General features: G+C 43.2%; 1 protein-coding gene across 3 annotated transcripts in view; it reads right to left on the reverse strand.

Moving 5' to 3' along the window:
• PELI2 (pellino E3 ubiquitin protein ligase family member 2) overlaps positions 1–14,856 on the reverse strand; it is an 80,152-nt gene extending 65,296 nt beyond the window's left edge. For 2 of the 3 annotated variants that reach the window (XM_062618447.1, XM_062618445.1), the window contains exon 1: positions 14,718–14,856. In XM_062618447.1, the coding sequence (XP_062474431.1) occupies positions 14,718–14,794 (77 nt within the window). In that variant the 5' untranslated portion in view covers positions 14,795–14,856. The remainder of the gene's footprint in view (positions 1–14,717) is intronic. The other variant, XM_062618446.1, reaches the window with a different exon arrangement.
• Between the last annotated feature and the right edge of the window lie 7,255 nt (positions 14,857–22,111).

Consider the following 22,111-nt stretch of genomic DNA (forward strand, 5'->3'; position numbering starts at 1 on the left):
CATGTCTGAAAGAGAGCTAGTTCAGAGCCACAAAAATAAAGTAATTGGTTACAGCTGGCTGGCTCCAGAGATTCCCTTTTGTCCTCCAGTTTTTGTACCCAATATCATTCTCTATAAGGGCACCTTGACCATGATATGCTGTTTTCAGTTGAATAGAGGAGCACTGCAACGCCAAGGAATTTTGCATCCCAATCCCCTGCAAGTGCATGACAATACACTAGAACAGACAGAGTCTACCTCCTTTTCATGTGGGTTTTCCAGAAAACCAAATTCCTACTTATTCCTCCTTACCCAGCCAAAGATACTGCATACGCATTTTAGAAAATAAAGAGCATGGTCCATTGCTACTCTGTCAATACTTTGGCATTTTATACCCATAAGAGTATTTGTAAGGGTCTCCCACAACTGTTTACTTTCCTCCTCCAAAAGCAGAAAAAAGCACTATAGCATTTCATAGAATCATAGAATGGTTTGGGTTGGAAGAGACCTTAAGGATCATCCCATTCCAAACCCCCGCTATGGGCAGGGACATCTCCCACTAGACCAGGCTGCTCAAACCCCCATCTAACCTGGCCTTGTACACTGCCTGGGATGGGGGCACCTACAACTTTCATTCTGTTAATCTAAGAAATGTCTCAGGCGAGAGATGTCATCACTCTGCCACCTTGAGGGGTAACAGAAGACAAGAATGAGGTACAGAAACACACCCATCAATCTGCTTCAGTATCTTCATCTGTAAAAACTCAGCCCATTATAACAAGCCTGCAGTTCACTACAGAGGCATTCGCAACTGGACTGATCCCAGACAAACTTCTCCTTTCAGAGTTTTGGCCAAGGACAAAAGTCTTTAACTGGGCTATTTTATAACCACTTGGAAAGGAAGGCTTTTCATACCCAGAAAACTCAGTGTTTATGCTGAATAACACAGCATACTAGTCTTAGTTCTGAACTGATCTCACACAAGACATCCAAGAATGAGGCTGCTAAAATATATTATTTACAATTCTGAAGTTTCAGGTTGCGTTTAAAATGTCTCCAAAACCCCCGTTTTCCAAAAAACGCAGACACTCAGAGTTGTTCTTCAGGGACATCATTTTTCCACTAAAAAAGCAGAGATGAACTGATTCAAAGCAAAAGTTAAGTATCACCGCACAGTGATACACACAGTGCTCTAGGAAGCACATTAAGGCTTTTCCAGTACCCCAATAACCACCAGAAAATTATCCACCCAGAGGCACTGTACTGACTTACACATAGAACACGATGAACATTTACTGAAGTACTCTCCACAAGCACTGTTTTCTTCACGAACAGACCTTATGGTGCAGCCCAGGCTGCCACTAGGGATTGCAATACTACATTCAAACCCCTTCCCCATAGTTACTTGCACTGCCAGAACATTTGTGTCCATTCCCATTCAAAAAGTTGACATCCGCCATCACTGCAGGCAGTAGAGGGGAAGCATTAGTAGTGACAAAGGGAATAATCAGAAACCAAGTTGCTCCATGAGTCAGAGAACCAGCAAAGTTAAGATTTCCTCTGGTACATGTCTTGCAGTTGGATTCCTTCTTTGTCTACCAAGGTGACAGGTCCAATTGAAGCTTTTCCTCAGAGGTAAGAATCAGTCACATAGATTCCTTGATGTCTAATGAGGCGGGAGGGGGGGCTCATCTCATTCATCTTACAAACTCTCCTCAGTAGAGCTCACACAGCATTGGAACGGCTTTGGAATACAATCTGTTCAGTGACATACTTCATTTCCAGCCACAGACTACCACCTCTCCTGTCACTACATCTTTCAGTAAATCACAACATATTCATCAGAAGCAGATGGGAAAATGACTGGAACAGGGAGCTAATATTGCTAGTGGAGCTGAGGATGTGGTGTCCTCCCACAAGATGACTGCCTAGACAGCCAGGAGCTGTAACTACCTCAGATATCTACTTTACTCCATCCATTTGAGTCATCACCCCAAAACAACTACCTTGTTCTGCCACCATCTAACTTCCAGCTTTTACAGTCTCAAAGAAGCATCAGATCCTCAAAAAGTTTATCCCATACCACATAAATACAGGCAGTTCTAGAAGCTACGAACAGTTACCATGGTCAGTTTGAAACAGCACCTCATCAGAGCTTCCCTAAATTTTAAGTAAGCTTAATTAATGCCAAGACAAACTGCACATGTGAACAGTCATTATCTAGACTTTTGTTGTTCTAGAGAAAGACAAAACAAACAACAGGAAACTATAAAACCAGCTGTCATGCTCTGCATAGGTCTGTACTTAAAACTCCTCTCTCTAAAAACAGAGAATGAATAGCATACATAAAAACTACAAGTAGAGGAAGGAAGAAAATGGAAAGTTTGTATTATCCCCAACCAGACCTCTCTTTAGGCTTAGTAATGAACATAGGTGGGAAGTTACCTTAATTTAAGTAAATGATAGACTGCTTAACATCACTTACACAGGCTTCACTTAGTTCACAGACAAGTAAGAACAGTGGCAGGTAGAGGGAGAACATCACTTTGCACATCTGGTTTTAATGAAAGAGTAGCTAGTTTTACAGGTTATTACACACTTTCTGTATAGTAAAGAACATCATACATGCCTATCTACCAGTATTTTTAGTTTATCTCAACTGTTTTGCTCTCTTAACTTACACATGACAAATTGATCTTTAATGCGTTTCTCTAACTCTACATAGCACAAAGCATCACATTTGTACTACCTGATGTATTCATAACAAATTTCATCAGTCCACAAACTATGACAGCTGTTTTTCTCAGCTGCCATCTCTACCCAAACCTTACAAATCAGCCTATACTCTTCCTGGCTTGGTTCTGAATAGAGTCTGTAATTGGAATCTAGCCAAACCCAAAGCCGGTCCCTTCCTATCTGCCTGCACTGGCTACAAAATGCCCAGAGGAGAAAGAGCAAATCACTTTTGCCACAAAAAGATCTTTAACAAAGTATTACTTTACAATTGTTCTCTCTGTGCTGAAAGATTTCCAGCAGTTAAAGCCTTAATATAAACCAGCCTCCTCCAAGGAGTTTAAGGTGCAAACTAGCAATACATGATCAGAAGCCAATTCCTGAACTGAATTTAAAGTCACATTGCACATAATAAACTAGGAAGGTAGTCTGAACGTGACTTAGACCCTGCTAATTACTAAAACCCTAGCTCTGCTTACAGAGGGAATTGTGCTGTATAGTTTGTAGCCTCCCTGCATCCTTACATGGAAAGGTATTTGTTGTATTACATCAGCCTCTGCATGCCAGAAACTCAAAACTTGCAATAAAACTAGATAGCACTCAAGTAGTACAGTTGGAAGTATGACTGTGCAACCAAATAGATAAGGTACAGCTGAGCCAGCAGTGTAACAGCAGTATTTTGTGCTCAGAGACTGAAAATAAGGCACAAAACAGTCAAAAGTTAAGGCTCTTTTGCTCTGACAGTAAGCAGACTGAAAATACCAGGAAGAAAAAAAAAAGGGGGGGGCTTCTTTATTACTCAAAAGCAAAAGGAGGAACATATTTAAAGCTTTTGGGAAAGCTCTGTCAAAGGTTTTAAACAGGTGCAGAGGTTCACTACCAAAAAGTTAAGAAATGCTTTTGGAATTCTGGAAAGAAATGGTACTGCACATTTGTAAAAACAAATGAATAGTCTGCAGCCTCTACCCCGGCACCCTCAGCAATACATCTTACCTAAGGAAAACATCTCCACATCATCAATACAACAAAAGCATTGCAGCTTCCAGGGTCACTGCCCATGGTGGCACATCCATAGAATCATAGAATAGTTAGGGTTGGAAAGGACCTTAAGATCATCTAGTTCCAACCCCCCTGCCATGGGGAGGGACGCCTCACCCTAAACCATGCCACCCAAGGCTTCGTCCAGCCTGGCCTTGAACACCGCCAGGGATGGAGCATTCCCAACTTCCTTGGGCAACCCATTCCAGTGCCTCACCACCCTAACAGGAAAGAATTTCTTCTTTATATCCAATCTAACTCCCCCCGTTTAAGTTTTAACCCATTATCCCTTGTCCTGTCACTACAGTCCCTAATGAAGAGTCCCTCTCCAGCATCCCTATATCCTATAACTTTGAGGAATACCAATACTATCCCAAAGGCATCTGCTTGTCAGTGGCGTTTAGAAGCGTTTCTTGTGCTTCAGACTTTTCACTGGTCCAGCAAAGACCAGCTAAAAAAAAAAAACAAAAAACAAAAAAAAAAACAAACAAACAAAAAAAAAACCAACAAAAAAAAAAATGAGTAAAAATCCATGCAAAACTGACCCATTCGCCTATTGCCAAGCTTCCTTCTCCAGATTCAGCTTCAATGGAAGAACTTACTCAGCTCCTCATGTCAAGCAAAGCTGGACTCCTCATAGATCTGACCCAAGACCAATTTGTTCCACTTGCCTCATTTGCTGGTAGTTTTTTTGGCCAAAACCACTGAGGTACTGTGTCCTGGGTTCAGCAGTAGCAGTCATTTTTCCCCTTCTTGGTAGCTGGTGCAGTGCAATGTTTTGACTTTCAGCTCAGGAACAGAGCTGATAACAAGCGATGTTTTGGTTTGGCCAAGGACTTTGTGAGCCTCATGCTCTGCCAGGGAGGAGGGGGAGCCAGGAGGAAGCAGAGACAGGGCACCTGACCCAAACTGACCAAAGAGGTATTCCATACCACAGCACGTCATGCCCAGGATGTAACTGGGAGTTAGCCGGAAGGGTTGGGGGACTGCAGGGTTGGAGGAGGTATCGGTCGGAGCTTGGTTGGGCCTGGGGGGCGAGTTATCGGTCGGCTGGTGGTGAGATGATGTATTCTCTTCCCTTGTTATTTATCATTATTATCATTGGTGGTAGCAGTAGTGATTTGTGTTATACCTTAGTTACTAAACTGTTCTTATCTCAACCCGTGGGAGTTGCATTCTTTTCCATTCTCCTCTCCGTCCCTCCGGGAGCAGGGGGAGGGCAAGAAAGGGGGGGAAGTGAGTGAACGAATTACCTGACTGGGTTTAAACCACGACATACTGACAGCACATTTCAATAAAATCTTCTGGCAGACTCAGATGAGGGAACACTTTTAAGAAGAAATCCTCTACCTTCACTGCTGTTCTGCTAGAGCGAGTACAGACCCGCAGCCAGGCTCTGTGACCTCTCCCATCATACAACAAAACGCCACATGCTAAACTCACAAATTCAAAACTCAGTTCCCTGATGCACTGGGAAACTATCCAGCAAATTTTAAGATTCAAAAAGTAATGCATAGTAGGTCTTACACATCTGTTAGCAAAAAGGTTAGAACAGCTATAAGGTGAAGAATCCTATCTCAGCTGAAAGATTCTTCTCCAATGCCAAAATGAATTTTGAATCCAAGTACTGAGTTTCACAGCTGTTTACTCTCAGAGGTCAAGCATGGACTAGGAGGAAGGCAAGTTGGAAATAGAACAACATTTCTTATTATTATTAGTCAATGTTCCATAAAAAAGAAACCAGTCATCTGTGAGGTACAGAACCCTGCCAAAGGATGTGCAGGGAAGCAAGAACCATACATTTCTTAGTATCTTTCAACAGCTTGGTCTCCCTTGTGAAAGAAGGGCATACACACTACTCCTGTTTCAAAGACTCCAACATTACTAAATCAGACATCAACAATCAAAAGAAGGTCAAGCTGTTGTACATGAAGAAATACAGCTGTGCTTTATCAGTTTCAGCCCATTAACTTCTGCATCTAGACTAAACAGTTCTTTCACTCTTCCTAAAGGCACGTGCTAGGGAGTTTGCACATTTGGTCTCCAGCTTATTTGCAATATGCAAGAGGAGATTTAAGCTTGTATATGCTTCAATTCATTTAGTTTAGTTTCACACAGTGACTAATTGTCTTCACAGTCAGTACCATTTTTTCTTCATCCATGACATTTACATGCCTTAAGAGGATACACCTCATCAGTTTGAAGACTACCTGTTTCTTTAGGCATTACTAAAGCCATCCAGTCTGAAAAATAAAATCATTCCATGACAGTTTATGAATTTACTGGATTCTAAAATAAAGATAGCATACATATTTGAGGGTGAATAGTAATTTGAAAGCCCAAGTGCATCACTACAGTAGCAACATGAAGATTGCCTTTCAAAAGTGTTTATCAGTAAGAAGGATGATGCCAACATCTCCTTTTCATCAATTCCTTCAATGCAAAGAGGAAAAAGGGAATTTTGCAACAATGGAGATCAGTTAACATTACAACACTCGAGAAGACCATAAATACTTCTTGGCCTTCTTTTTAAACTTACTATGCACCAGCTACCTCTAATTTTTTTTTTCCTGTTCCCATTCCCCTGGAGATGCAGCACAGTAAACTGACATTCTGAGTCAGTGTTTTTCTCGCTGTACAACTGGCTGCTTTTGTCTCTGTTTAATACAATTAGTCACTACACAGTAATGTAGCTGTATCACAGTATAAGCAATAAATATGACAAATTAGCATTAGGCCTTTATTGCCAAATGCTTCATAAGGACATGTGTGGCATGCGTGCCATTCCCCAGTATAGGAAGCCTTCTGCTACATTAGATTAAGAACGGTCCCACATCTAGTTCGCCATTCTTGAAGTAGGCTAGTTTTATCTACAGGGAGGCTGAGATGTGCAGTGTGCCTAAGTCCACTATTAAAGATGATACTGTTAAATGAGGGGGACCCCCTCCCCAAAGCAAATCGCTTCCAGAAGCATAAAACAAGGCTTGCTTACTTTCCCTCCCTACAGGAAAAATGAACTGCTGTTGATAGAAGCATACCTAATAGGTCCTTTAGCAATATGCACCCTCATATCATGCCTGATCAAATTGAGCTCATCTCAAAACCACTCTGCTTTTAATACAACAGACTCTTCAGCACTGTAGATGTTGTCTGTATCCGCTTTCACAATTGCTGTTTGCAATCTTTCATCTATAGGACATTTCTGTTGTGAAACGGAAGAGAGCTTTTAGCTGAATTGTTACTTCTTCACCATGAACTAGTAACTGCTGCTACTATGAAGCACATGCACACTTCTGACCAACCTAGTGGGACTTCATATTCCAGGCTTGGAAGAACTAAACAAAACCTCAGCGCTAAACAGCTGATACTTGCCGGTTTTAGGAACAGAAGTCATACTAATCAAAGCAAGTAAAAACTACATCTAGACAATCTAAGCCCAGTGTCACCTTGTTCATGTATCGTCCATAACCCAACCACACCAAGATGCTGTGTCCTCCTACCACACAGCCCCTTGGAAACAAGTTTTCAAAGACTGAATGTTTGTATTATAACTGTTTAAGCTTTGCTGCTTACTGCAAGCCCTACAAGGTCTGTATTCTTCCATCTTAAACTCTAACTCTAGCCAACAAGCGCTGTTTGTGGGGAAAGGCAGTAGAAAGATGTTTATTTTGTACAGTCAGTCAAACCTGAAGACAGCTTACTCTTGCTGTTGAACTCCCAGCACCACAATACCTACTTGGACATTAAGAAAAACCCCCAAAGAGCTAATTGCCTGCCACCCTTTCCCTCCCCCAGGTCTCTGTTGGGTTTTAAATCTCATAGCCAGAAGTGCAACCATTATATAGTCATCAACAGCACACAGAGACCCAACTATTGAGTACTTAGGTTGTGACCTTCTGTGCAAGGTTAAATGTAGGAGTCATCACAAGAAGGGGCACATCTGGTCATCCAGAGAACATGCACAGTAGCATACCACCTCTGAAGAGCTCCAACAGCATTACTCCAAGCTACACCTCTACCCTCAAAGCACACTGATCTACTATGGAAGCTCCTGCTGCTCTTAACTGTAATATTTGCTTAATATGAAGTCCAAAACCTGTTCTAGGCTACCAAGTAATAGGATGAAAATAGTTGAATCCCAGATGTTACTTAGTTTGTCAAAGTATTATTGAACTGCCCCCCCCCCCCAAGAATTCAAATAACACTGTGATCTCAAAACTTAGTACTAACCTGCACAAAGCTACACCAGTAGGTGCCTAAAAAAAATATGAGGCAAGTGTAAGGGAGGCATAAAATTCTGAACTACATCTCGTCAAGAGGAAAACAAGTCATCTAAAAGAGAAGTGGGACCCCTTCAAAACAATATTAGCATATGCAGGTGATAAAAGTGAAAAAAAAATAAAAATGTGAGGACACCATTTAGTGATGTATTTATAAACCAAGCAAAATGAGAATCTTTGCCTTACAAGTCTCTGGAAGTAAACATGCTCTCTACACCAGCATCCCCATTCCTGGCCCTCAAGGTTTAAGCTTGTGACAGGTCACATGCAAGCTTTTCAGTGGTGACCTTGGGACAGAGTGAGAATAAACATAAGGATATTTGTTGATTATAGGAAAAGCATCAACACAAATGAGATTTAGGGTATCAAATCGTAATAGTGGAACAGGATTTGACAGCACAAATTACACCTGGAAACCAATCAGGTTTTGTTTCAAGCTGGGAGCTCAGACTGAATGGTCCTCTACGTCACTTTCCTTGCTGACCACGGGACAAATAAACAAGTACAACAGTGCAGAATAACCAATCACAACTCTAGATGACATCATGAGAAGCACTTCTACTAAACATGAAGTCAGACTACAACTGTTCAGCATGCTACAGGAGTCACCTTTGGAAGGTTTCATACCCATATTAGTCACAGATACTCAAGGCAAATTCGGAACCAAGGCATGTGCAGACAATACCAGCAAGAAGAACACAAGACAACGGCTAGTTCAGCCTACTTGAACAGCTGTTGCCTACAGGCATATGAATAGTATTTTGCAAAGAGTTGTAAAACTCTGCTGGCACTCTGAACTAACAAACCCTACCTTCTGCGCAGGCTCGGTGCCATACTACACTCACACAGCTTCTCATTACCTTAGATTAGAGGAAAAGAAAGTTGCATCTTCTCAAAGTATCACTACTGAAAAATAAGGACTAAGCAAGTTAGGGAGCAGCATTAGCTCCATAATAAATGAGCATTAAACAGCCATAATTTAAACTGGATAATAAGAAGTTCCTGACTTCTTAGGAAAAAAAAAAAACAAAACTGTTCTCAAGCAACCTTGTTTCACAGTCGAAAAACAGCCTGCTGTTAAGTCAGAGCATGAAATAGCTTAAACAAGATGCTGTTTTCAGCAACAAACCCCAAATCTTAATAGCTTAGCAAGTAATTTATAGGTTTATATCCATATTTTAAAGTAGAAACAAGTGGACTTTCACAGTATCTGCTCACTTCCAAGTTATTAATAAATTTCAGCTGAAAATGGAAAACTATGCATCCCTGACTTTGCCAAGATAGGAAGGCACAGCTCTTTGGTTCTACAAGAGAAGTGCAACACTGCCTTACATTGTTTACTCAAACAGTCTGTTTCCTCTTTTTAGAGAAAAACAAAGTCTTCCCCTTGAATATGTGTGACCTACTGCCTGTACACACCAAAGGGATTACAGTTTAACTTGCAGAATGCACTCTGTTTGGTTTTTATAACAGGCGTTAAACATGTTTGCTTTAACAAATACAGATTTTGGTTTCTAGAGTTTGCCGTTTCTGCTTTCTGATTTTACATCAGTATTGAGATGCTGTGAATAAAGCTTACAGCTGGCTACAAATCCGTACTCTGAGACAAAGTCAAAAGTACTCCATGGAATAACATAGTCACAGAGAACCAACGCAAGTATGCTTTCTTTCTTAGCTTAAATGAAGCAAAACCTTTGCTCTATCCAGCCATACAAAAGCTTTCACTGAAAATCCACAAAAGATTTCCTCAAATATAATCCTTTCTACTATTTTTTCTACATTGCAGTTAGTGTTCTAGTCAGACACAATACTTCTGGTGTTTGATTAATCTACTTGCAAGCTCTGAACTGGCACTGGTCCCATATTCTCAATATGCAGCACAGAAGATTCACCCTAAACTAAGCACAAGACATAAAGGTCTCCGAGAAGCCACTGTCACTATCAAATAAAATAATACATCATTTTCTCCAGAACAGCAGCTTCCCAGCTATGACTGTTGCAGAAAAGGATTCTCAGATGGAATCATGACCTTGAATGTACTTAACGGGTGCCTACCATTACTTACAATAGACGCTCCTTTAAATGAAGCCTAAAGTATATTTTTAAATAAGGCTCAACAGCAGAACCCGAGTCATCTAAGCAGTACCACCAGTGTATCTGTACCATACAGTGTGGGAAAACACAGAATCATTAAAAGCTCTTCAGCTTGATATCAAACAGCAAAGCCATAGAAGTCCCCAGTTTAATGCTGTAGCCAAGATGATCCTCCCTCTGCCTCTGGTTCGTAAACAGAAGCAAGCAGCTACCAGGGACAAGCAGAGACACCATATTGCATCTGCATTTGTCAACACTATTGGAAAGCTGCATCAGCTTCTTCCCAAATTGCACAGCAGGTGATTAACAAAAGGGTTCCATGAAAAGCCAAACAGGTAAGTTAAAAACTGGAAATGTGCTTAAAAGTACAAAACACTTCGGGAACTTTATTTAGCCTATCAAGGAGGTAGAGGTTAAGGAGCAGCTTCGATCAGTCAGAAAAAGCCTGTATGAGAAAACAGAAGGCCCCTTTAGATTAACACAAAAAGACATGTTTCAAATCTAAGTTTGCTGCACACATAAAATGGACCATCAACTGGAAAAACTTCCCCTAAGTGACCATGGAATTTATCACTGCAAACACAGATGAGGATTTTATTCTGTTTTTTTTTCAAAGGGTTAAATGTAAGCAGAACTACAGCCTGTTTACTCATGTTAAACAAAGCTCACAACAATCCACAGTGGCTCCTTCAGGCACTGCAGCCTGTAAGTTAACAAATTCATTTATTTTAATGGTTGACTATGGAAAATGTATAGATCAAGCATTGATAGCAATTTCAAAGTGACCATTGTAAAAACACTGACAGCCCTTAGAGCTTGGTCTAGTTCAATTAAAAAAAAAAAAATTAGATAATGCAAAAAGAATTAAATAGGTAAGAAGAACTCCTCCCCAGCTGAGGAACCACCAGGCTGCACCTCCTTACTAATGAATAGCTAACGGCAATCTTTAGTTACTAAGAAATACTACATTTACATGCACACATCTGTAAGAAAGCCCATCCAAAACTCCTCGGGATTGGCTGCAATACATCACACTGAAAATATCTAACATCAGGTACAAAATCCTTTCACCGCTAGAGAACTCGGCCATTAACTAAAACTTACACCTCACTGGCACTCCTCCTTCAACTTGCATCATTTTAGTCAAGTGGCTTTTCTCAGAAGTTAAAGCTGCCCATCAACATCACACAGTCCCAAAGGAGGGGAGATTTAACAGCACCAGGCCACTGACACCTGCCTTCAGTGAAAGCTACCCTATGCAGCCAGGGACCAGCACACCGCACACACAAAAGAAAAAGCACTGCTGGCCTGAATACCATTCTCACGGAACAATTTCTTCAGAGTGCAATTCAGAGTCAGAGGAAAAAGGGGTACTGGGAGGAAGGGGATGGGACATGCACCTCTAGTGGTAACCAGATACCACAGAAGTCAGATGAAGGCTACTGATAAACAACCTACTAACATTGTGACATCTACTCACATACTTGGTACTGTAATTCAGTATCTCCTTTGAAACTCTCTCCAGTCCCATGCTTCAAGAAATATACAATGAGCTATCATTTTGACAGGACTTCAAACAAAGATTTGTTATCTCTCTTCCCCCCAAAAAAATAAAATATAAATGTTTCTGCTTCATCAAGAAAGCTTCATCCACAGCCTTCTGTGAATAGAAGACACCACGAGCAAATGTACACGAGCAGATTCACAATCAAGCAGATGATCTCTTCTTTACCAACCGTCTTGACCTGTCTGGCTTGATTTACATTAACTGTTTTTATTCACTACAACATTGATTATGTAAACCTCAAACAAAATCTTAACCAAACATACGCTGCCACATCACTGACAGATGATATGTAACATACTACTAAGAGAAGGTTATTAGAAATGTGTTTGCTGCAATGACTGACTTGGAAATGCCTTAGGCTTTACCCTCTGATCACATTAATGCGCAGACAAGCAATCACAACTATTGTGAGACAGCACAAGAATGTGTTCCGGTGGAAGAATTACCTACTGCCAAAAGAACACATTCCCCTTGATTTAAAGGTCAAGTATACAACAGCCATACTTTAATACTGTGAAGACAGAGGAGTACTGAAAGATAAAGTTTTGTCATCTTAAAAAGAGGACTGTGAGCAGTTTATGAGGTATGCCAGTTTCTTTGTTCATCATCCTTTTCACCACATAATTTAAAAGTCTCACAGATCAAGAGAGAAGATATTAATCAACATCACAATCAAAGCTTTTTTTAAAAAATAAAAAGAAAAAAAAACACACAAAACCACACACAGCCTCTCAAAATAACTTTTCTAAATCTAGCTGTGAGATCACTATCAACTTTAATCAAGCAATTCTAACAAGAGCTGCAATGCTACACTTTGTCTGGTCCACAAGTCGCAGTTTCACTATACGGAGGAGAGCAGATTTACACTGCCTTATTTAAACGGAACTCCAGATTACAAGATTTTAATACAAAAAAAGGTATTAAGAATATTTTATATTTTTTTTTTAGAATGCTGAACAGATGCTTAAGCTGTTCCAAGGGTTCCTAGTCACAAATGTTGAGTCACCAAAGAGAGACATTTGTATTATTTACAGCACTACATGCGACATTTAAGACATCTCTGAGAGCAAATGCAGTACTCAATTCCTAAAGTGTTGAAAGGATCTTAACAACCCCCAGCCTTCAGTCCAAGCATGGAAAACATCATTACACAGACTGCTTCCATCATGTCTACCTGTTTCTACATCTACCAGGCACATGGCGTCTGGAAGCTGTTACAGCCAATGTCCCATTGTTTCGGTATAGCCCACAGAGACGCACTGACCAAAGCGACCTGGCTGCCTGCTTGCAGATTTCTTGCTCGTAACTGCACTATAAGAGGATTTATTTGCCTTTTTAGCACATGTGACATCCAGAAGATACAACCTCAGCAGTTTTAGGGAACAGCTGATATTCAAATGAAAATTAAGACATATGAAATTTATTTAAATGTTATTAGCATGTTTCAGAACACAGCAGCGAGGATCAAGACCTCTGGAAGAACTGATAAGCTGAGATCAATGCATTCCCATATTAAAGGAAAAGCACACCAGACTGCTTGGTTAAGATCTGAGCCAAAACACAAAACATTTCATACTTCTATACTTTCAACTGCTGCTAAAAATAGTAAGCAACAGAAAGGAAAACGTTTCCAGCTGTGCAGAAAAAGCCTCTGCAGCATAACATCAATTTATGCACTCTAATTTAATTTAAGAGTCAACATTATACTATGACTTTATTATCAGAGACAGTGTTGCACAGCTGAAGTTACCCTCCATTTCCACATCTGAAACAGCAAGATCATTTCTTTATTAAATTTAGTTTGATATGGGTATTTCTCCCAAATCAAGTTATTCAACTTAAATTCAAGTTTTTCCAGTCGCAGCTGTGCCACGTTCATGGCAATAGCTGTATTTTATTCCATGGTAACTGCAGCTTGACCTAGTCTCGTGATATGAAACACTTAGCATCCCTTCAGGAAAAAAGAAACAGCATTGGACACAAGAGTACCCAGTCACGACTGCTCTTTTTATCTGCTCCCAGAGATTCAAACACTGTTTCTGCAGAGGTGAACACAGCTCTTTATGAAATGACGTGACCAAAACAAAATGAAAAAGTCCCTAACAAACCAGGATAAAGGTTTTTCTACGACCTTGCAGAAAATACGTTAACGTTCTGGGGAAGGCTGAATGGTGTTGGAAGGCTGCAACTGTTCTGCTTCACGGCTGGTTTGAAACCTTTCCGTTGTATTGATTCCTAAAAATTATTCAATTAACCCTACGTTTCTACATATTAAACTATCAAAATTAAGCATCTCCTTTAAGGTTCACAAGGGCTCTCAGCAAACACGTCTTAGACCCTTATCCCTCATCTGCTTCTACAGCGTTCAGCAGAAAGGCTTCAAGCTTTAACTGCAGGGCAAGTACGTAATACCAAGCGGATTACTTTAAGATCCATATCAAGCTAAGAAAATAAACATTGCCACTACGGATCCGAATAGAAGTGCTTCGCCCTCCCCCTCCCCCCGCCTCTCCTCCTAATTCCAAAGTCATCTCCCCTGCAATTTGCAAGGAGAACGCCGTCTCTCGGAGCGACGAGAGGAACCGCCAGAGATCGCTCCGAAAGCGGCTGCAGCCAAGGACCGCGGCTCGCCAGCACCTGCGACCGGCAACCGGCAAGGAGGGGGCCGGAGGGGTCCCGCCGCCCTCTCCGCAGCTCCGCACCCCCCACCCCGCACAAAGTTTGTTCGGGGCCGCTCGCGGGCGCGGGGCCGAGCCGCTCTGCCCCCCGCATGGACAAGCGGCCGCCGGCGGCAGCGGGGCAGGGCGACAGAGGGACCCCACGGCCGCCCTGCGCGCTCCGAGGTGGAAAGGCGGGAAGCGGCGCCCCTCACCCATCAGTCCCCTCCCGCCTCGCCACCGCCGGGGGTCTCGCACCTCCGAGCGCCATCTCAGTGCTGAGGGGCCGGGACCCCCCCGCCGCTCCCCCGGCCCCAGGACTGACCCCCACCGCCGTGGTCCCCCCCGGCTCCCCTCCGCAGCACTCACCCAAGCACCACCAGCTCCCCGTACTTGACGGGCTCCTTGTTGGGCGCGCAGTGCTCCTCCTGGCTGGGGGAAAACATGGGGCCGCCGCTAAGTCACCCGCCGCTGCCGTTCCACCGCCGCGGGGGCTTCGCAAAGAGGCGCCCTCCCCTCCAGCTCCGCCCCCGCTCTGAGCTCCCATTCACCGGCGGCGCGCCCGACAACGGCCACTACAGCCTCGGTGTGTTATGTAAACATAGAGTAAAGGGGACTGGGCTGCTCTTAAAGGGACCGCGCTCCGCGGGGGCAGGGGGGGCGGTGATGGGTTCCAGGTCACCTGGGAGACTGGATCACTGCGGAGGGTTCTAGATCACCTCTGCCCCGGGGATGTCAACATCCAGGGGGTGTCTTTAGACACATTCCAGCCCAGAAGCCCGAGGCTCTAGATCACCTGGGAGTCTGGGTCAGCTCCTGTCTGGGCCAGGATGCCAGATCACATCAGGGTTCTGGATCGTCTCCATTGCAAACCCGGCACTTTTCAGTGCTCCAACGCACCCCTCCAGGCGCGACCACCATCCCCAGCTTCACAGTCTGCTCCAAAGCTGGGCCGTGGCCATTCCTTCCGAACACTTACTTTCCATAAAAAGGAAAAAATAGGCTGTCCCTGAAAGCCTGCCCCTTGCAGCACTCGAGCATAAACACATAAATCACTTTCTATGGTTCTGTGATTTTCACTTTTATTTCTGACAAATTTAGGTGAGATAAGTCATTATGTCAAAAAACTGGTAGGCATTTGACCAGAAACCAAAGCTTTGTGCAGTGAAGAATCAGGCTTAAAAAGGCATCAGGATTAAAAAAAAAACCCCAACTCCAAACTTTCCACAGTGACTTCCAAGAGCTTTTCCCCGACCCACTACTGCCACTGTGTCTGCCCCATGGGCCCTACACTGAGAGCTCAATTTCCCTTTTCCTCCATACCCAGCGCAAGCACAAAACCAACAAATACCAGCTCCACATCCATCCACGTCAAGGGTAGAAATTCCTATTAGCCATTATTTGAGGTCTCCAACCTAGGAGCCTGTTAACGAAGACAAAAGTAATTACAGGCCTTCTCTGAAAATCCTCCCATGAGCCAGCATGGTCAGAGTCAGGACTGAGCCCTTCACCTCCTGACAAAAGCTTTCCTTTTGCCTGAAATCCTATTTAGCTATTAATTTTCCCGGTAATGTTTCAGTTGTTCCTGGTGAAGAGGTGAAATGGAAAAACCCAGCCAATCTCACAGGGCTGCAAAACGGAGGTCTTCCCAGGGGCTGTGTGAAGAAGACGAGATTTTATTAAAGACAGAGAGCTGAATTATTACAGATTTATCTTCTTTATTGCCCTAACTAAATAGAAAAGAAAGCCTGGCTGTAAGTCACTGTCAAAGAAAATAAATACAACCCCCAAAGCAGTGCGAAAAACAAACCTCCTGGCTGCATCCTCTTCAACTTCTCCCATTTCTCCCCCTGAAAGCAAGACTTCAGCAGTACCTTGGCTTTCGCACGGCATAAACAAACTTCAGTAGTCTTCCAGAAAACACTCCCAAGCTCAGCTGGACTTTCCATAAGTCAAACCTTCCATTAACGTGGCTGGATTTACAGCATCTACATGGGGATGGAGTGGATAAGGAAGGACTTTGAATACCTAATTTTGTCCTTTTTACCACTTTCTTGTTTTTTAACACTACACTTTTTAGAGAACAGGGAAAAGTTGCTCAGAGCCTTGCACACGAGGTTTACAGCAGCAAGGTTCTGCACCCTTCTGTCAAGGCTGCACCTTGTTTGTTCAGCATGCAAACCAGAGCATTTGCTGTAGAGGTTTGGGATGCTCACATTTGGGAGACAGCAAGATAAGCCCTGCTTCTTGTGGTAGTGCATAAGGTTTTTCCTTGGAAATGTGTTTCATTTGTACATGAACAATCTCTTCATTCTGCTTCTCTCCATGGGGTACTTTAGGCTGGTGGGAGAAGAGGGAAGCTCAGCCGCAGCCCCACGAGGTGTTTTAAGGGCTGCTGGGTCATTTCTTCCAAAATCATAGGTTTTCTCATTGCAATTTCCAAGGACCTATTGCTCCCAGTCCTGGAAACATGCTTTTCATTTTTAAAATTTTAGATTTTTGACTAATGAAGCAGAGCCAGGAGGATGAAGCAGCTTTGCTGTACATCGCACAGGTCCCTATCCCACACAGATCACAGCCCTGAACCCCAGCACCACTATTTCCTCCAGCTCCAAAAATTCCTTTTGCAACTGGTGCAGGCAACACTTGGCTGGCCTTTCCCCCCAAATACATTTAAATAATTGAGAAATGTACCCACAGCTGCATTCTGCATTTTTTTTCAACTCAAAATGCCTTGCCATCTCGGATTCAGCATCACCTTTCAGGGAGGTTAAGGGAGGTTTGGTTGTTTTCCCCTGGAAGTGGTAATCACAGATAACATGGAGCTCTTTCCCAGCAGCGCTGGCGGTGTAAGAGGGAGTTTACTCCCAGTTTTAGCACAAGCAGCTGCTTGGCTGGATAGAAGGTTATCCAGCCAAGCCAGAAGAGCATTAAAATAAATGTTTGAAAAAATCCCAAACATGAAGAAATAGTACATGCCCATTTATTTTTAAAATGTAATAAAAAGTTATTTTAAATGCAAGAAGATTAATAAGGATCTAATTCAGCAAAGTACTTACAGATGTGCTGGACTCCGAGTAAGTACTTCAGCACTTCTATGAATCAGGGCTTAGGGACCGGGCTTAAAATGTAGAGAAAGTATTGAAAGATGTAAATAGCCCTCACATCATACCTGCAGCTTTCACGTGAAACTCATGGTACATGGGATCAGTGCATAAATAGGGATAAAGGTTTGAATTCCCAGCTGTAAGTTGTTGTTAATAGAAAGGTTTCCAGGGGCAGGACCGCTTTTATGTTCAGCCATGGGTGCAGGATACTTTGGGCGAGGAAAATTGATCTCTGGAGTTGCAGCAGCCTGGCTTTGGTGCTCCAGGGCAGGTAATAAACCCCAGGAAAGGTGAAAATTTGTCTCAGCTCCAAGGTCAGGATCAACCCTGTATTGCCTGGGTGGGTGCAAACCCCTCAGGTTGGAAAGTCCCCAGCTAGCAGGGGACTAAGGCTTTTGAGCAGCCACCAAGTGGAAGCAGCAGAAGAAAGAGCTGTAGATGCTTTAAAATTAGGTTAAATGAATATACTACAGGAAAAAATGTGATATCATTGCTTATAATGGAGAGGGACTGCTGACAAGGGGTAGATTTAGGTGAGATATTGGGAAGAAGTTCTTCCCTGTGAGGGTGGTGAGGCCGTGGCACAGGGTGCGCAGAGAAACTGTGGTTGCCCCATCCCTGGCAGTGTTCAAGGTCAGGTTGGATGGGGCTTGGAGCAACCTGGTCTAGTGGAAGGTGTCCCTGACCATGGCAGGGGGTTGGAACTGGATGAGCACTAATGTCCTGTCCAACCAAACCATTCAATGATTTGATGATTCTATGATTCTATGATAATGATGCAGTACTGAGCTTAGCATGTTTTGGGAACCCTTTCAGTCCTGTGGTTCAGGGGTTCAGTGCCCATCATAGATTGGGCTAAAATAGAATTGCTTTTCTTTACAACATTTGGGAAGGTGTCTAAGTGCTTTGAACTTGCTCTTGTCGTAATTTTCCACCATGCTATGTAGTGGTCTTGATTCACAGTAACACCTAAAATTTAGAAAGGGAAGTTACATTAAAAATAAATGGAAGAACTAAAAGGATAAAATACTTTCAAGTATCATGGCAGAGCTTAAAGGTATATTAAAGGCTTCAGCTTAACACATAACACTCCTTAGTAAAGACCCTAAAGGATTTTCTAAAAGCAGAGGAGTTAAGTAGCAGAGTGAAGAAGGCTATTAGGAACAAGAAGGATAGCCATCAAAATTCTACATCCAAATGAGGGAAATAGAATATAGCAGAAACACTGGCAAATATAAAAGCACAATAAAGCAAGTGAAAAAGATATTGCAGAACAGTTTGCCAGAGGCATAAAAATGCCTGTAAAAACAGTAGAGACAGAAAATCTACAAGGGACTCATGGGGACTGTGGGCAAGTGGTGGAAGCTTGAAAGAAGTCCTGGGTGAAATAAAACCATAATGGGTCAGGTAAATGAATCTCCCATGTGTCTGCATGGGGAGACGGGGCTGGAGACATGCACAGCAAAACCATCTTTCTCTGGAGTGGGTCTTCCCCATGATGAGCTTCTTAAATGCAAGTGTTACCGACAGAGATTTTGGAAAAAAGAGAGAAACTGAGAAAGGAGCAAATTGCCAAGGTGAGATGTCACTGACCAAAGACTTGTCAAGAGATTCAAATACAATTATATGAGCAATTAACACTATTTGTCCACAGCAAACGAGAAATAGCAGTCATGAAACTGGTTCTAAAGAGGCAAGTTTAAGAATCAAGTTCCAATTGATCTGACCTATGCTAGGCAAATGCATAGAAAATACAGTCAAGTATAGATACAGATGGATATCTAAGGATGGCAGATCTGATAAACCGGGGAAAGGGCAACAGGTTTTTATTGGAGAAAGAAGTCAAAGTTTATAATACATTCACATCCTTTGAAGCAGTCAATGAATATGATGAAGAAGGTGATAGTGTATCACATACCTGGAGTTCATAAAAGCTTTGCTACCGTTAAGAGCTGTCAAAGCAATAAAAGTAGCATGAAACAAAGGAAAGGCTTCATGGATTACCAGCTAACTACAAGAGAAAACAAAGGCTAGAAACAGGTTCTTATTTTCACACTCAGGAGAGCCTATTGCCAGGATTTTGTGGTGCTGTGGGACCTTGGCCAGGAAGCTAACTTGTAATGGGAAAGTTTGCTGAGAGGCCAAAAATTTTAAGCTGACTGCAAAGGACTAAGGACCAAGGTCTTTGAATAGAAGGACCAAGCAAGAAAATGTCCAAGTAAAGTACATAAGAGAAGATGTCCTTAGCCATATCTGTCTAATGACAGGCTCTAATTGAGCTATTATCATTCAGGAAAGACATCTTGAGGTTTTACATCACTATAGGTTCTTCTCTTGAAAGATCAGCTCAGAGATCAACCTGAGTCTAAAAGACAAATAAAGTGAGACAGGAAATTTCTGTAGGTCTTTTCCAGTGACATGGGTTATTCTGGTGGATGGTCTGTACCTCTTTTCCTACGGCCCAGAAGCGCCAGCCCTCTGCCCTGTGCCACATCACTTACCCGTCTTCCCTGGAGTGCTGGCACTGTGCAGTCTTTTTACAGCTTCTTTCCTAAAGGACTTGTGATAGCTGAGGGGATATGAACACTTTTTGCATGTATCTGTCAAAATCAGAAGCACTGGCAATACAAATCTTAGTGTCGCCTTTCTTGCTCTCTCCCCAGGAGGACCCAGTCCATCCACAAATGAGGACCTGCAGCCCAGAGTCGTCACCTCTCAAATCACCTCATCCTTCTTTGCAGGATGGTCTCTCCTGCCCCAGTTGCTCATCTGGAAATGGATTTTCTTTCTCCAAGATGTTGCCCCTTTTTCCTTTTAAATTTTGTCTCAATTTGAAAGTTAATGTTAACATAGAGGTGGGAGGTAGAGGATGGAGACAGTTCTATGATGGGGCTACAGAACTGATGGACAGGGGTAGAGCAGTTGATGTCATCTACCTGGACTTGTGCAAAGCATTCGACACTGTCCCACACGACATCCTTGTCTCTAAATTGGAGAGACATCAATTTGATGGATGGACCACTCGGTGGATAAAGAACTGGCAGGATGGCCGCACACAAAGAGTTGTGGTCAATGGCTCAATGTCCAGCTGGAGACCAGTAACGAGTGGTGTCCCTCAGGGATCGGTGTTGGGACCGGTCTTGTTCAACATCTTCGTCACTGACATGGACAGTGGGATTGAGTGCGCCCTCAGCAAGTTTGCCGATGACACCAAGCTGTGTGGTTCAGTTGATACCCTGGAGGGAAGGAATGCCATCCAGAGGGACCTTGACATGCTTGTGAGGTGGGCTGATGCCAACCTCATGAAGTTTAACCATGACAAGTGCAAGGTCCTACACCTGGGTTGGAGCAATCCCAGGCACAGCTACAGGTTGGGCAGAGAAGAAATTCAGAGCAGCCCTGCAGAGAAGGACTTGGGGGTGTTGGTGGATGAGAAAATGAACATGAGCCGGCTTCAGTGTGCGCTTGCAGCCCAGAAAGCCAACCGTATCCTGGGCTGCATCAAAAGGACCGTGGCCAGCAGGTCGAAGGAGGTGATCCTGCCCCTCTACTTGTGAGACCTCACCTGGAGTATTGTGTGCGGTTCTGGTGTCCTCAACATAAAAAAGGACATGGAACTGTTGGAACAAGTCCAGAGGAGGGCCACGAGGATGATCAGGGGACTGGAGCAGCTCCTGCATGAAGACAGGCTGAGGAAGTTGGGGTTGTTCAGCTTGGAGAAGAGAAGGCTGCATGGAGACCTCATAGCAGCCTTCCAGTATCTGAAGGGGGCCTGTAGGGATGCTGGAGAGGGACTCTTCATTAGAGACTGTAGTGACAGGACAAGGGGTAATGGGTTAAACCTTAAACAGGGGAAGTTTAGATTGGATATAAGGAGGAAATTCTTTCCTGTAAGGGTGGTGAGGCACTGGAATGGGTTGCCCAGGGAGGTTGTGAATGCTCCATCCCTGGCAGTGTTCAAGACCAGGTTGAAGGAGGCCTTGGGTGATATGATTTAGCGTGAGGTGTCCCTGCCCATGGCAGGGGGGTTGGAACTAGATGATCTTAAGGTGCTTTCCAACCCTAACGATTCCATGATTCTGTGATTCTATGACATATAATTTACTTATACCTAATTTAGGGGAAATTCTGCTGCTCTGGCCTTCATCCCAACAGACAAAGTTAGTGAGACTGGTTTCTCAGTCTTGGACAACATTGTCCTGATACAGGAGCCATCCCTGCCAATGGTGCTCCCGATCCCCCAAGATAGCAGCTTCAAGAGCAGATGTCTGGGTCCCCTCCACAAAGAGATATTCAGCACTCCCACAGGTCAACCAGACTTCCCCCATTGAACAGAATGAAAACACACAAATCATTGCAGGATATAAGGTAGGAGAGGAGCTCTGCTTTTCAAGTGCTGGAGCTCTGGTAAAGTCTGGATTCATGGTCTCAGCCTGGCTCTGGTTTCTCTGGTTTACCCTACATCAGCCTGTGTAGGAAAGCCTCCTGTTGCGAGGGCTTGTCAGCTAATCGCACTGATCTCTGCACATGCTGAAAACCTCATCTAGCTGCTGATATCACATAATTATTTTTTATTAACCAAGGAATCTGATTTTCAGGGGATGCTTGAGGAGCATGTGGACAAAAGGAGCCCTGCTATGTCAGCACCGTAAACCT

Source organism: Pezoporus occidentalis, unplaced genomic scaffold, assembly GCF_034315485.1.
Source record: "Pezoporus occidentalis ecotype Australia unplaced genomic scaffold, CSIRO_AGI_Poc_V1 ctg200, whole genome shotgun sequence".
Lineage (NCBI taxonomy): Eukaryota > Metazoa > Chordata > Aves > Psittaciformes > Psittacidae > Pezoporus > Pezoporus occidentalis.